Source organism: Hypomesus transpacificus, chromosome 6, assembly GCF_021917145.1.
Source record: "Hypomesus transpacificus isolate Combined female chromosome 6, fHypTra1, whole genome shotgun sequence".
NCBI classification, from domain to species: Eukaryota; Metazoa; Chordata; class Actinopteri; order Osmeriformes; family Osmeridae; genus Hypomesus; species Hypomesus transpacificus.
The window spans coordinates 3,871,318-3,884,424 of NC_061065.1; the positions used below are offsets into that span (position 1 = coordinate 3,871,318).

General features: G+C 43.0%; 2 protein-coding genes across 2 annotated transcripts in view; one reads left to right on the forward strand and one right to left on the reverse strand.

Annotated features, from left to right (window-relative positions):
• Positions 1-1,157: 1,157 nt before the first annotated feature.
• On the reverse strand, positions 1,158-5,783 carry LOC124469016 (cytospin-A-like). Its single transcript, XM_047022097.1, has 11 exons — positions 5,720-5,783; positions 4,192-4,689; positions 3,998-4,071; positions 2,458-3,095; positions 2,279-2,372; positions 2,110-2,185; positions 1,985-2,021; positions 1,798-1,894; positions 1,589-1,705; positions 1,437-1,496; positions 1,158-1,256 (listed from the first exon to the last, which is right to left on the reverse strand). Exons 1-11 carry the CDS (start codon positions 5,757-5,759, stop codon positions 1,167-1,169), a joined length of 1,821 nt encoding a protein of 606 aa, XP_046878053.1. The 5' UTR covers positions 5,760-5,783; the 3' UTR covers positions 1,158-1,166.
• A 3,762-nt stretch (positions 5,784-9,545) lies between these two features.
• LOC124469228 (disks large-associated protein 2-like) overlaps positions 9,546-13,107 on the forward strand; it is a 59,941-nt gene continuing 56,379 nt past the window's right edge. The window contains exons 1-2 of the mRNA XM_047022386.1: positions 9,546-9,575; positions 11,281-11,335. The gene's annotated coding sequence lies outside the window, so the exon portion shown is untranslated. The remainder of the gene's footprint in view (positions 9,576-11,280; positions 11,336-13,107) is intronic.

Here is a 13,107-nt window from a genome sequence, read left to right on the forward strand (position 1 = left end):
CTAATAATTATTCTCTACAGTAAAAAAAAGTATACAACAAATACTTTAGCATAAACTTTATTATTGCAATAAGGCTTTGGCAACATTAATTATCATCATTATTATTAGGCATGTCACAGTAAAACTTTTCAGTGTATTTCAACTTGCATAAAGAAATAGACACACATTGTTGAGATTAGAGACAAGAACAAGACTCCAAAAACCCCAGAATCCATCATGTAGGAGAGGACCTATACTATAGAAGGCTCAGTCCTCACATCATCATAAGGTGCAACTCAGAACACAAAGATCTGCACTCCATAGCTGGTAAGTCCACCTGACACACCCCATGGCACTTTAATTTGCATACAATTAAAACAGTTAACACATATAAATATGATATGTGAATTAAAAATATGATATCTTACATAGCTTACTTGTTGGCAGTCTTTTCGTTTTTGAAGAAATCTTTGTTGATTATGTACAATCACCACTAAATAAACTCAGGGCTCATCATTATACACATTTGATAGACATTACATATGTCCCCCCGGCTGTTGTGCTTTGAGTTTGGATGCATACCAACATGGGAACTTTTTACAAATTGTTACGGGAGAATCAGACTGCCAACATAGGCTATAGAAGTCAGAGGTTGGGATTGAAGTGTCTCATTGCATTAAAATAATTAATTTAAAACTGATGTTCACATTGTGGATAAAGTGCTCATACAAAAGGCAACAACATGTGCAAAACATGGTGAACAATCCCCAAAAGTGACCAAAGTAAATTAATTGTAGAGTTGATCAAGTGCAGATTATCTATCCCTTGTACATCAGCATCCACGGTCAATTTGATCAATATTTGGTAAAATTGTCCACTGGGTTTTCAGTGTCCAGGGAAATCTGTGTATTTAACTTCAAAACAGCTCTAAGCTGCAGCACCCTCTGATACCAGGTTAGTGTATTTACCCGTGAGTGAATTAACCAAATGTGTATAGATATCCTGCAGTTACACTCCAGTGTCAGCAGGGGGCTCTGGTAGTAAAAGCAGTTTGAAGCACAGATCATTTTGAGCCACAATTAAAGCACTCTCTCTTGTGGTTCAAATTCAGTCCCTCGTCTGTAACCAAAAATATACCTAGTCGGAGGCAAACAGCTTGAGGGGATGAATGTGTAGAAAAATAATCTTCACATCTCGAAGTGGCGATACATACTTTCAACATAGCTTAGTACTCTCTGCCAGTCAGGGCCACCCGCTCTTAGCATCTCCTCCACAGTCTGACAAACACAGATACACAAATGCGGTTAAAGATGGGCTCACTCCTGTGCCTTTTCAAGCAGGGGTGATTAAATAAAGATCAGAATATCAGTCCGTAATTCTGTAACAGACATTTATAGCCCTTAAACTACAGTTCCCTGCCAGCTGTTGTAGTTTAACGTGGTTATAAAAAGTCTCACCAGTGTTGCTGTAATTCCTATACTCTCTCCTGTCTGGAAAGCCAGGCACAAGTTTTCCTTCTGCACAAAGAATACAAAAAATAAAAACTAATATCAATCAAAGGGACGTGTTTGTCCTTTGTCTTAATCTGTGATGCTGTTATGTTTCTCACCTTTTCTTCAGGGTTGAGACTGCTGTAGGGAATATGTGTGGGCATGTAGGTGTGATACACAGCGCAGAAGGCTAGCCCATCCTCCCAGCTACTGCTGAAGTTGGTGATCTCAATATTCTGTCCAAGGACACATTGGGTTGAAAAGGGGAAAAGCCGTCCATTAGTTTCGGCCCTAAGTCAGTTATACAGGTTGTATTCACTCTCCTCACCTCGTAACCCTGCGTTCGGCTCTGACACCAACGCAGGAGAGAGTTCCTCCTGGATCCTCCGTGTCGGCGCAGCAACATGCTGAAACCATCCTGAGGTCTGCAGATGAGTGGTGAACGATAAATGATTGTGATAAGTGCGTGTGTGTGAGAGAGCAGTCTCATATGGAAGTTATAAAGAACAACTCACCTGACAAAGTCTGTGTTTTGATCCTCCTCCTGTTTTTCTGATACAGAAGTTAAAATTACACTTTTATACTCAACCAGTATCAAAAAGCACATAAAGATAACACTTAACTTATAAAATGGACACACTTGTATAGAAACTTGACCAGCTATCCTGTCTTTTCAGAATGCGGTCCATCTTCTTTTCCTTGGTTGTGTCTTCTTTCTGTATAGAAATTATTGGATAGAATGATTGAGACCAGAAGACCACATTAATAATATTAGTGCTGCAATATAAAATCGACCATATTAGTTTTACCTTGCATAGAGGTAATGTCGTGCTGGTGGGGTTCTGGGGGATACCATTTTGTTTGGAGGGGGGATCAATTGGAAGAGGAAGACGAGAAAGACTCCTGTGAAATAGCATGGTTAGCCAGGTTAGCTTCATCTAAGAAAATGGCCTCAAAATATCACGTGCAGCATGTGTGAGGATCTCACCAAGAACGTTCTGACATCATCACAATCCTACGCGGGTCTCTCAGGCCACACCCATCCTCCCTCTTCTTCTCCACGGCTGCCAGTTTCTGCAAGTAGGCTTCCGCCACCCCTTTCCTAGTCACCTGACTCTCTTCTCCTTTAAGGGACTCCTCAGAAACAGACCCCTGTGTCCTACCATCCCCTCCTTGATCTTCTGCTCTGTTCCCTCCAACAGAATCTCTCTGATTATCCAAATCTTCCCTTACTTTGTCTGTCCCAGCCGGTATCGCAACCAGTTGCAGATCTTTCCCTTTCCTCCTCGCGCTCTCCTCCGTCTGGCCTCCCCCCGTCTCTCCGTCCCCCTCCCTCCTCTCCCTGAGTGTGCTCCTCAGTGCGTCCAGCTGGGCCTGGTTCTGCTGGTGCTCCTCTGTGAGGGCCGTCAGTCTGAGGCAGGCGTCCCTGTGCTCGGCCCGCAAGGTCTCCAGGTCCCGGTCCCTCTCCTGCTCCCTGCTCAGCGCCTGGTCCAGCTGGCCCTCCGTGTCCCTGTGGCGCTCCCGGAGCGTGCCCAGAGCCTCCTCCGCCTCCATCCGCAGCCGGTCTGCCACAGACACCGCCACCTGGAGGTCGCTCTGGAACTGCTGCCATTCTTCCCTCTCTGTCTGGCTCGTGGAAAGAGAGAGAGGGGGTTGTTCATGGAATCCAGGAACAATAAGGATAAAGACAAAGAGCTGCCCCCGCTACACTATAACATCATTTATGACAAAAGTGCGCATTTGAAACCAACAGCAACTTTTTATCTATAGATTTCCATTCAGGAGAATGAGGTGTAATGGCACTGTATAGTTGTGATATATTGTAGGCTGGTAAAGCCACATGTCTTCTAAAGCCCACATTTTGTGAACTGAAACAAAACTTTTGCTCGGTGTTCAATTTGGTTTTCCATTCTAAAACGGAAAACAAGGGCCATCCAAAACAAGTGGATGACTCACACTTGTTTTTCAAACGCCAAGGTCAATGACAAATATTCTGCAATGTACACTGTATCTCTGAAAATCAATAGAGCTACATCCCACAGCAAACATCCCATAAACAGGGACTTTGTATTGACCCAATGGAAAACGAATCATGACTCTGCTACAGTTCACAACTTGTGCCAGCTAACTAAAAGGAACCACACAGGCATGTGAGGAATGCCTGTAATGTGACCTGCTTTACACACTTTATGACAGTTATCTGGAGATCCAGATTACAGACAACCTGCAAGCCGTCTAGCTGCTTATTGTAGTTGCACCATGTTGAGGTGGCTCTGTTGAAAACACTTCAATGCAGTTATAGCATCCCATTTAAGCCACATAAAATCACACTTTGGTCAGCAAGTATTGATTAGTCGGATTTGCAGCTTCTCAGAATATTGAATGTCACTTAGGCAAAAAAATTGTTTGAGACTAAATACAGATATGTGAGCGAGGGAAATATCTGCTCTGTTTTAGGGATCTCCTGGTCTCCCCACTGCAGTGAATGAGGGAGAGGAGAGGAGGGAGGGATTCTGCCTCTGACTCACCCTCAGTGTGTCCTTCATGCTGCGCACCTCCTCAGCCAGCTCCTCTCTCTCTACCAGCAAGTGTCTCAGCAGCTCTGACACACACACACACACACACACACACACACACAGAGAAGATACCCAAGAAGTACAGATAGCTGCACTGACTCATCATTAATCCATATGTAAACTGTGGTTAAACAGCAAGCTCCTACCGATTGCTCCAGCGGTGGCATCCTTGCCAGGATGGAGCCCTAATGAGGCCCGGTGGTGTTCCAACAGATTCAGGAGAGCCAGAACCATCTCCTCCCCAGGCCTGTCCAATCCCGCCTGGCAGCCCAACCCACTATCCCGCTCCAGCCAGCTGTGCTCCGAGGGGCAGCTCCCCAATGGGGAGCTCCGGGAGGTAGCCCTCTGCCCTGGGGGAGCCGGGCCAGTGGGACTGCTGGTTCGGCCCACAGCCCTCCCCCTGCTCCCCGCCTCGATCCCCGTATCCTCTGGAGAACTGCTGCTATCCAGGCCAATAAGAGCCCACTCCGGGGGGACTGATAGCGTGTGGCTCCAGTCAGTGATGGTGGTGTTGCTGGATGAGGCCGTTTGATTGGCCGCTCCTGGTGATTGGGTCCCCCGCAGTCCTTGGGATAAGGCCATGGCCACCAGATCAGAGTCAGAGGGTGAGCTGGGAGGGGTGTGGAATAGATCTAAATGAGAACCTGGGGAGAGAGAAAGAGAGAGAGAAAGAAAAGAGACAGTGTAAGAAACATGAGCTTAGAAATGAGAAGGCACAGAAGAGGGGGGAAGGCGACTGAATAATGCTGCCCTCAGCTAAATCAGTATTTTTTCCCTGTTAAAATGTTCAGAGAGAGAGAGGACCCAACTTTGGCTGATGTTATGAATGCAGATCTATGCAGTCAATGTCCCTCTTTCAGCCAGTGTCCCTGCCTGATTGATGCTGCAGAGCCTCTACTGCCAACGTCATTGGCGCAAACACACACACACACCGCCCGCCCCAAGTGGCCACATCCTGAGAGACAAACTCCCTCCTTGAATCTAGACACATCTTTCCAAATAATTACTTTGCTGTCTAAAACTAGCCAATCAATTAATCAACATGCGTAACCATCTTCAGTTTGTATCCCCAAGTGAGACAGTCCCACAATAGTCTGTCTAAGATTCTCCCGTTTTCCCCAGGAAAGCTGTAGGTTTTGGTGAATCATCAGTTAGCTAGCTGCTTCTAATGTACTGCACGAGGCTAGAGCGGTGCGTGTATGTGCACATCCATAAAATCATGAGAGCTATTCTCGTCCTTAAACCAGAAGGCTTCCTTAAATAGGGATGTAAGGAGCAGGTGTTTGTGTGTGTGTTAGAATGAGTTCCATCTAAACTTGACAAACCAGTCATTGAGAACAGCCAGAGGTACGAACGGCTTGAGGTAAAAACTAGTCATGTTCTCTCTGACTCAATCACAAACATATACAGACACACCAACATACCGTGGAAAATTTTCGAATGCAGAAAAGTGGTAATAAATTGTAATTTGGAACAGAACGTTCTTTCTGGGACAGAATCAGAAGCAGGCTGCTTTAGAAAGAGTCCCTGTCTGAGAGTTAGTTTAGTGACGATAAGTGATACTGACTGCATTCACAAACGAGACCAAGAAGTGCGTGTGCATGTTGGCTCGTATGTACGAGTGAGAGGAAGAGATACAGTTGTATAGTGTGTCTGCACGCTCAGATGGGAAACCTGTGGGGCCATGGCCGTCCTTGCCAGCGTGGTTACCCATGATGTAGCAGGCGCAGAGAAGCAGCTGGGCAATGTATCCCAGGGTCCTTTACTCTTGTTTATCCTGTTCTGTCTTGGAGCCACTGCAGTGAGGCTGGGCAGTACCAACACCTAGGAGAGCAGAAAAAGTTTATTTAATAAATCTTTCATTATTATTTGTCTCACAATGGCCAAACCTCACTCCAGTGGAAAACACTATCTGTCTTATCTGCCTATTAAGACTTCATACAATGACAACACTTTAAAAAAAATATAAAATAAATAATAAATTAAAAAATATATATATATAGCTAAAAGATATTGCGCTAGGTATCACTACTGACATAATTCTGAATGCAAACACCACCATCAATGAGCTGCACCTCATCATCGCCTATAAGAAAAAAAGCAAAGGCCAGGATATTATCTGTAGGACTGATAGCTGGTTCCGAGGTATCATTATGTTGACTGGCCTAAGGCCATCTAGGCTACATCTCAGGAAGAGGTATATCAGTGTGTGGAATTGTATTTTAGGGTAGGAATGCTGCATATTAAATAAATAGATGATACCAATAATTATGTAGTGAAGTCAAATGAGTGAGTCATAACACAGCCATATCCGTCCTCAAGATTAAATGTAGGATAGTACATAGGATAATAGATACATACAAAATATTGCATTAAATACTTGCATATTAACTTACTATTAATGTTTAAGGTGTCTGCGATATCGGTCGTAGTTTCCTAATGCTACACCTGCTGAATACACGTGTCAATGACCAGACTGCAAACGGCAAACAAACATTTGAGCTAAATGCACACACTCTGGAATAAGACAAAGGCATTAGCTTTTGGCCATTAAAACGAAACATGTAACTATCCACCACCTTAAAGCTTCAGGTTTTGAAAAGCCTTCCTAGCTCACCTCTGCCTCCCAGCACCGCGTTCGGTCTTGCTTTCCTCTACAGCTTTAGCGTTACTAACATCCAGGCATGTACATCCATGCAGATCGGGGTAGATGATTTAGTAGCTACGCATTCTGTAAATCTTGTGCAGATAAGTGAAAATTATTGAAAGGAGAAAGGGGAGAATTAATTCAGTCGCGCGCTGAACTCACTTCTGCGCGGATTGCATCCCAATGCGGCAAACTGACAGCCTCAAGAGAAAAAAAAATCACGTTCACAACCAGGTTTTATTATAATTTGAGACGTTAAGAATTAATGCACTCGGTTCCAACTCAAATTTGTTTTAGAAGGAGAAATACAAGAGTACATGCCATTTGTATTCAGGTGGGTGATACGGACATTTCCTATAGGCTAACTGAGCAGGTCTACATTTACATATTAAAGTCTCTAAGTTTTAGCATAGATACAAAAAGCAAATACATGGCAAGAGAATTTAGATAAAGTGTTGAGGAACTTGGGTAGAAATATTGACAAAAATAAATAACTACATGTAAATGTAAAGATGCTTTTGTATGTATTAACACCGTGGACAAAAAAATACCTGGCGATATTAAACATTATGTAAGCCTAATATTTATTATTGTACAGTTTTTTTTATTATCACTACGTTTGGAAAGAGGCATGGATTGATAAAAAGTGGTATTTGTGTATTAACAACGTTCCTGTAGTAATTAGTATTTGCTTTGTGAAGTTTGAATCTGCACCACGTTCAATCTGCAATTTTCAGCGCAATGCTGGAGCACATGCGTACTTTCTGGTATCAATAGGCCTACTTTACGTCACTATACATTTTTCTGCCAACTTTTTATTTTCCCTCCTTATATCTTTTACACAAATATCTGTATTTTGTTCTCCTTACATATTCTCTCTCTCTCTCTCTCTCTCTCTCTCTCTCTCTTGCTCTCTCTCTCTCTCTCTTGCTCTCTCTCTCTCTCTCTCTCTTGCTCTCTCTCTCTCTCTCTCTTGCTCTCTCTCTCTCTCTCTCTCTCTCTATTGTTCTATCTCGCTCTCTCTCGCTCTCTTTCTATGTTCTACCTTTCAAAACTTTAGTTCAATTTTTGTTGTTGTTCAACCTTTAGAAACGTTTTCTTTTTGATGCTGGGATATACAGAATAGAAATTACAAGTGGGGTGCATTTCAAGGCTATCTTTTGGCGAAAAAACTATTTAGAAATCTTTAGAAATCTCATCCTCTGCCAGGAACCTCGGAGTGACCATGGATGACAAGCTCTCCCTTACAGCCCACATGCTGCGGTCTCCTGGTCGTGTAGATTCACCCTCTACAACATCCGGAAGATCAGGAGATACCTGTCTGAACATTCCACCCAGCTGCTAGTCCAAGCACTTGTCCTCTCCAACTTGGACTACTGCAACTCGCTGCTCACCGGTCTCCCAGCATGCGCAACCCGCCCTCTCCAGAGGATTCAGAACGCAGCGGCTCATCTGGTCTTCAACTTACCCTGACGCTCCCACGTTACCCCGCTCCTCATTTCCCTTCATTGGCTACCCATCACGGCCCGTATCAGATTCAAGACCCTGGTACTGACCTTCCAAGCGGTGAACGGGAATGGCCCCGACTACATCAAGTCTCTCCTCCAGCCTTGCACCCCCACCTGCCACCTACGGTCTTCTTCTGACAACCGTCTGGTGGTCCCACCACTCAAGACCGCCCGGTCAAACACAAGCTCTTCTCCAGCCTGGCCCCCCAGTGGTGGAATCAACTCCCCACCTCCATCAGAGACACTGACTGTCTCCCCACCATCAAGAAAATGTTCAAGACACACTTGTTCCGGGAATACAATGATACCTAGGAATGATTTGCTGGACTTGATGTTAGTTTCCTTCAGGATCACAATAACTCTTACTTAGAGACTTGTTGCTCTTGTTGGTTAGCTGTAACTGATTTAAAATTATTGTACTCACTGTGAAATATTTTTACTGTTGCTTGCTTGTCTACAGGTACAGTCTTGCACTTTTTGGAGGTTCATGTTGTTTAATTTTAACTTGTTTCACTACATGCTCTTAAAGTTCTTCCCGTTTGGCACTTATTTTAGTTTTTTTCACAATGTATGCTTCATGTTTGGCTACCTGCAATGTTTGGGGATATCTCGGTGTTATGATCAGTGACCTATGCACTTTTGTAAAGCTCTCTCTTCAAAGTCGCTTTGGATAAAAGCGTCTGCTAAATGAATACATGTTAATGTAAATCTTTAGAAACTTTAGAAAAAAAAAAAGAAAAAAAACCTTTCAAAACCTTTTTTCACGTTTTTTTTGTTCAACCTTTAGAAACGTTTTTTCTGCCTACTAGGCTACTCATACTAGTCCCCTCAGTATACAGTTTGCATAATTTGATACTGGGATATACAGAACATAAATTACAGGGGGGGTATTTCAGGGCAGGCTTTGTTTTCCATTTGATGTAGAGCTAAATACAATGCACCTCCTGCTATCTTTGACTAGGCAAGTGCCACATGCCTGAAACCTACTGTGGACAAACCTACTTAGAAAGTCATTAATAGGTATACTTTATAATCCCTCATGAAAAATTGCGTCTATCCATATTTCACACCTTGTCTTAAGCAAAAAAGGCGTATGGACAGAAAACCTTCGAGAGGGCGTGCAAGAGACCACGTTTGGATGTTGGCTACAATACACAAATCTATCTAACACGAGATCGTCTAGAGACATCTTTAGCTAGAACATAAAGCCCATCAGCTTGTCTACTGCCTCATAAAACCGCAACGGCACGCAGCAGTAACTTTCCTGAACAGTTAGGCAATAACAGTGAAGGCGTCATTCCATTCACATGGATGTGACTGACACATTTACAGTTTCTGGCTATGAAAAGAGGGTAGAATGTCTTCACTGAAAAAGGTAAGCTATATCATGCTTGATGGTCATACCTTTAAGATGCTCTCAACACTTTTTTAAAGTGAAGTATTATGTTTCAGCATTTGTTTTCATGCAAATACATCGTCGACCAGTCATTGCGTTACTTTGCTAACTGCCTAGATTCGTGTTGACTTAAAAGACCATCGGTAGAAAGACATCTTAACAGATGACACGAATATTACAGGAAGTGGGCTTGACGTTTGTAAAGACATAATTTAGTTTGCGTCATTGTACACTTTGCGGGAGTTACACTGATGGCTCTTGCAGGCTGGAACGATCTAGACCTGTTAAAATATTCACAGGACATGCTTACCGATATTATCAGCATCCTTGAGACTAGAATTAATTCTTAAATAGCTGCCTGATTTTTCATAAAGTTCACTCAACCCTTACTTGCTCATTATCAAGATTAACATCAGCAACTGTAAACAGTTTAATGTCTAAATAAAGTTTATCAAAGGAAAATAAAATGTATTAGTGCATTTGTGGAAAAAATATGTCCACCCTTGTTCTGCAAAACCTTAACTATGTGTTTAATGTGATGGGGTTAATAGTAGAGCTGTGTTGAAGTCAACATAGAGGAAATTAATGCACTGAAGGCTATGCGTTCATATGTAGGCCTACTTGTGGCCACTCTGTAGTGATGTGTCGTTCGTGAACGATTCGTTCATTTGAACGAATCCTTATAAGGACTCGGGAGTAACGAGTCCTCTCAACGAGTGATTCGTTCATTTCCCGACTAGGTCTTTCTACGAGTCTTTGGATCATTTTTCACGTGACCTGCATAGGCTCTGTAGCTAGAGGAAACGAATGATTAGTTCCTTCCCCGACTCGGTCTTTCTACGAGTCTTTGGATCCTTTTTTCACGTGACCCGCATTGTATTTTTTAGTAGAGAAAACAGTTTCCTTATTCCCTTTCGCGTGGCCGCTGTTTTAGTAAGACGTGAATGAATGATATTCGCTCAAGTCATCATACTGACTGGTTTTGTTATTTTCACTTTACATTTACACTTACAGTTTAGTGCAGTGTAATTGTTTGACGTGATAATTAAATGCTAGTGTGATAATACATGACCAAATCATACAAACTCATGATACATTATTTTAATGCAGGAATTTATTTTGAAATAGTATTTGCTGGTGCACATGTCATGCACTAACCTACAGTGGACGTATAGGGGCTATACGTCCTTTGCAGTGGACGTATAGCCCCCAACCCCCCCCCCCCCCCCCCCCCCCCCCCCCGAAATGAACAAATGACTCGAAAAAAGATTCGTTCATTTTACTGAACGAGATTCAAAGAACCGAATCAGTAAAAAGAACCGAACTTCCCATCACTACCACTCTGTATAACCTTTGAACTAGTCAAGGTAATGCATGTGTGATTGACGTTAGACTGAGCAGATGTACAAAAGATCAGTATAAGCTCTATCTTTAGACATAATGCTCTTCAAAATGTTGGATATCTAGTTCACCAATTGGGTACTATGTATGCTTATCTATAGGGGTCTACATCTTAAATGTCAAATTTCAGTTTCAGTTTTATGGATTTAGTAAGTATAGAGCTTATGCTGTCATTTCTCCTTGTCTTATACATGTTACATGATACATTAAGCTGTTCTGTGTTTATGTCTAGTGACTCAACTTCATTGTACTATTTCCATCCAAATTGCTGTATCTGTCACAGGTGTTGCCATGGCTACTTTGGACACACTGGTGTATTTTCCTTGACAAGAACTCAGGTAAGATGTCGGAGCGCTGACTAAATCAACATGATGAAAGAATGAATGTCACATCCATCAAACAGAAAGCAGCAATTCAGTAGCAATGATCTGAGAATAGCTGAGCAGTAAGTGGGGGAGCAGAGAGTTTCCAACCCTGCTGTAGGCTGCTTGCACTGCCTGCTCAAGTAGGAAACATACCTCAGCTGAAAGCACTACACAGCAGAGCTGGCTCTGCCAACAAGCAGATCAAGTGCTGCACATGGGCACATGGGGCCCCTGTGCCTGGGGCCTCCTTGACTGTGTCTGATCCACTAAACAACCTCTGGTAAAATAGCCTCAAATCACCTAGAAACGTTTTTTTGTTGTCTTTGGGTCACCACGACCCCTCAATCTCCCCACAGATGTAGAGTAGGATATTTTAGACTTGGGCCAGCCAACTATACAGACCGTTTATTTCTAAATTACATAAACAACAACCACAGCCCAGTCTTAACTTCTATGGTAAGTTTCTTTAACTTAAACCATCCTTATTTCCTCCTGCCAGAGATGTCGTATGAATGATAGTTATGCAATTTGTTGTACAGTGGCCGTGCAATCAAGTACCCCTTAAAACTCTTATCGGGGCTGTGATTACAGCTGTACACCAACAATGCATGATCAAGATTGTACTGATTGTTCGTTTGTTGTATAAGCTGGGCTCTACGTTTAGTTGCTTCATCAGCATGATGATTCCCCCTCAAAGAGAAGGTACATCGGAGATCTGATCTCTGCATCAGAGAAACGACATGAAGGTTTGATGTTCACAGAAACTCAGCGGAGGTTTTTTTCCATTGTTCCTCCTCAGACCCTGTGCTAAATCAAGCCTGACTCATCACTTTCCCAAGGTTGTGACTGAGACTGTGCATATTAATTGCTTACAGCAGGCGTCATTTGGAAATGGCAAATCTGCCTACTCGGTTCTTCATTAAAAATAACCTTGAAGAGGAGCTGATATGAAGGGAATGGGATGTTATAGAATGTGCTTTTTAATATTTGGTTATTCAGCAAAGACAGATACGGCTATACCTCTGAAAAAAGATTGGAATTATTAATTAGGCATTAAAAGTAAAAATAATGTGTGTATGTATTTTCATTGTATTTGAGCTATTTCTATATCATACTTAGCCTACTAAATGCTAGTCCGTATATCCTCATTGGCGTGCCCTGTCTCATGCACCCCAGCAGCAAAGTCAACCGCTTTCTCAACCTCCACCACAAGGTGGCACTCTCTGCTTGGAGAAGGGCCTCCCATGTGGCAAAGGGCCAGTCTGTCTGGTTAAGGTTCCACTCAATGTAATATTGGGTCTTGAATGAGTGTAAAATATGTGGCCCAGGTTGGAGCCTGCTTATGTATATCTTGTACGGGATACGTTTGAGTCTGGCTCATGTGTGGGTTTGGGTTTCGATGACCTTCAGGCATCACTGCTGCTCTAGAGTTATCCATCTCCGGTCTCCAGCCTGTCTGGCTCCAGAGAACTAACAGGCTTGAAAACATATTTCTTCTTTTCCTGCTCCTCTCAGTCCATCCTGCTCCACATTCCACTCCCCCCTCTGAGCCCCCACCAAAGCACCTCTGCTGGTCTAACTCCCTTAAATAAATCAAATAAATCACAGATGCATTCTTAATCATGTCAATTGCCGGGTGCTACTTTGTATTTATTGCTGAGGGAAGGTGGAGTGGTGTTGAGTGGCATTTCTCTGGAGGAGAGCAAGTCGTCAAGCCAGGCGTAGTCCTTGAGCTAGCAGCAGGC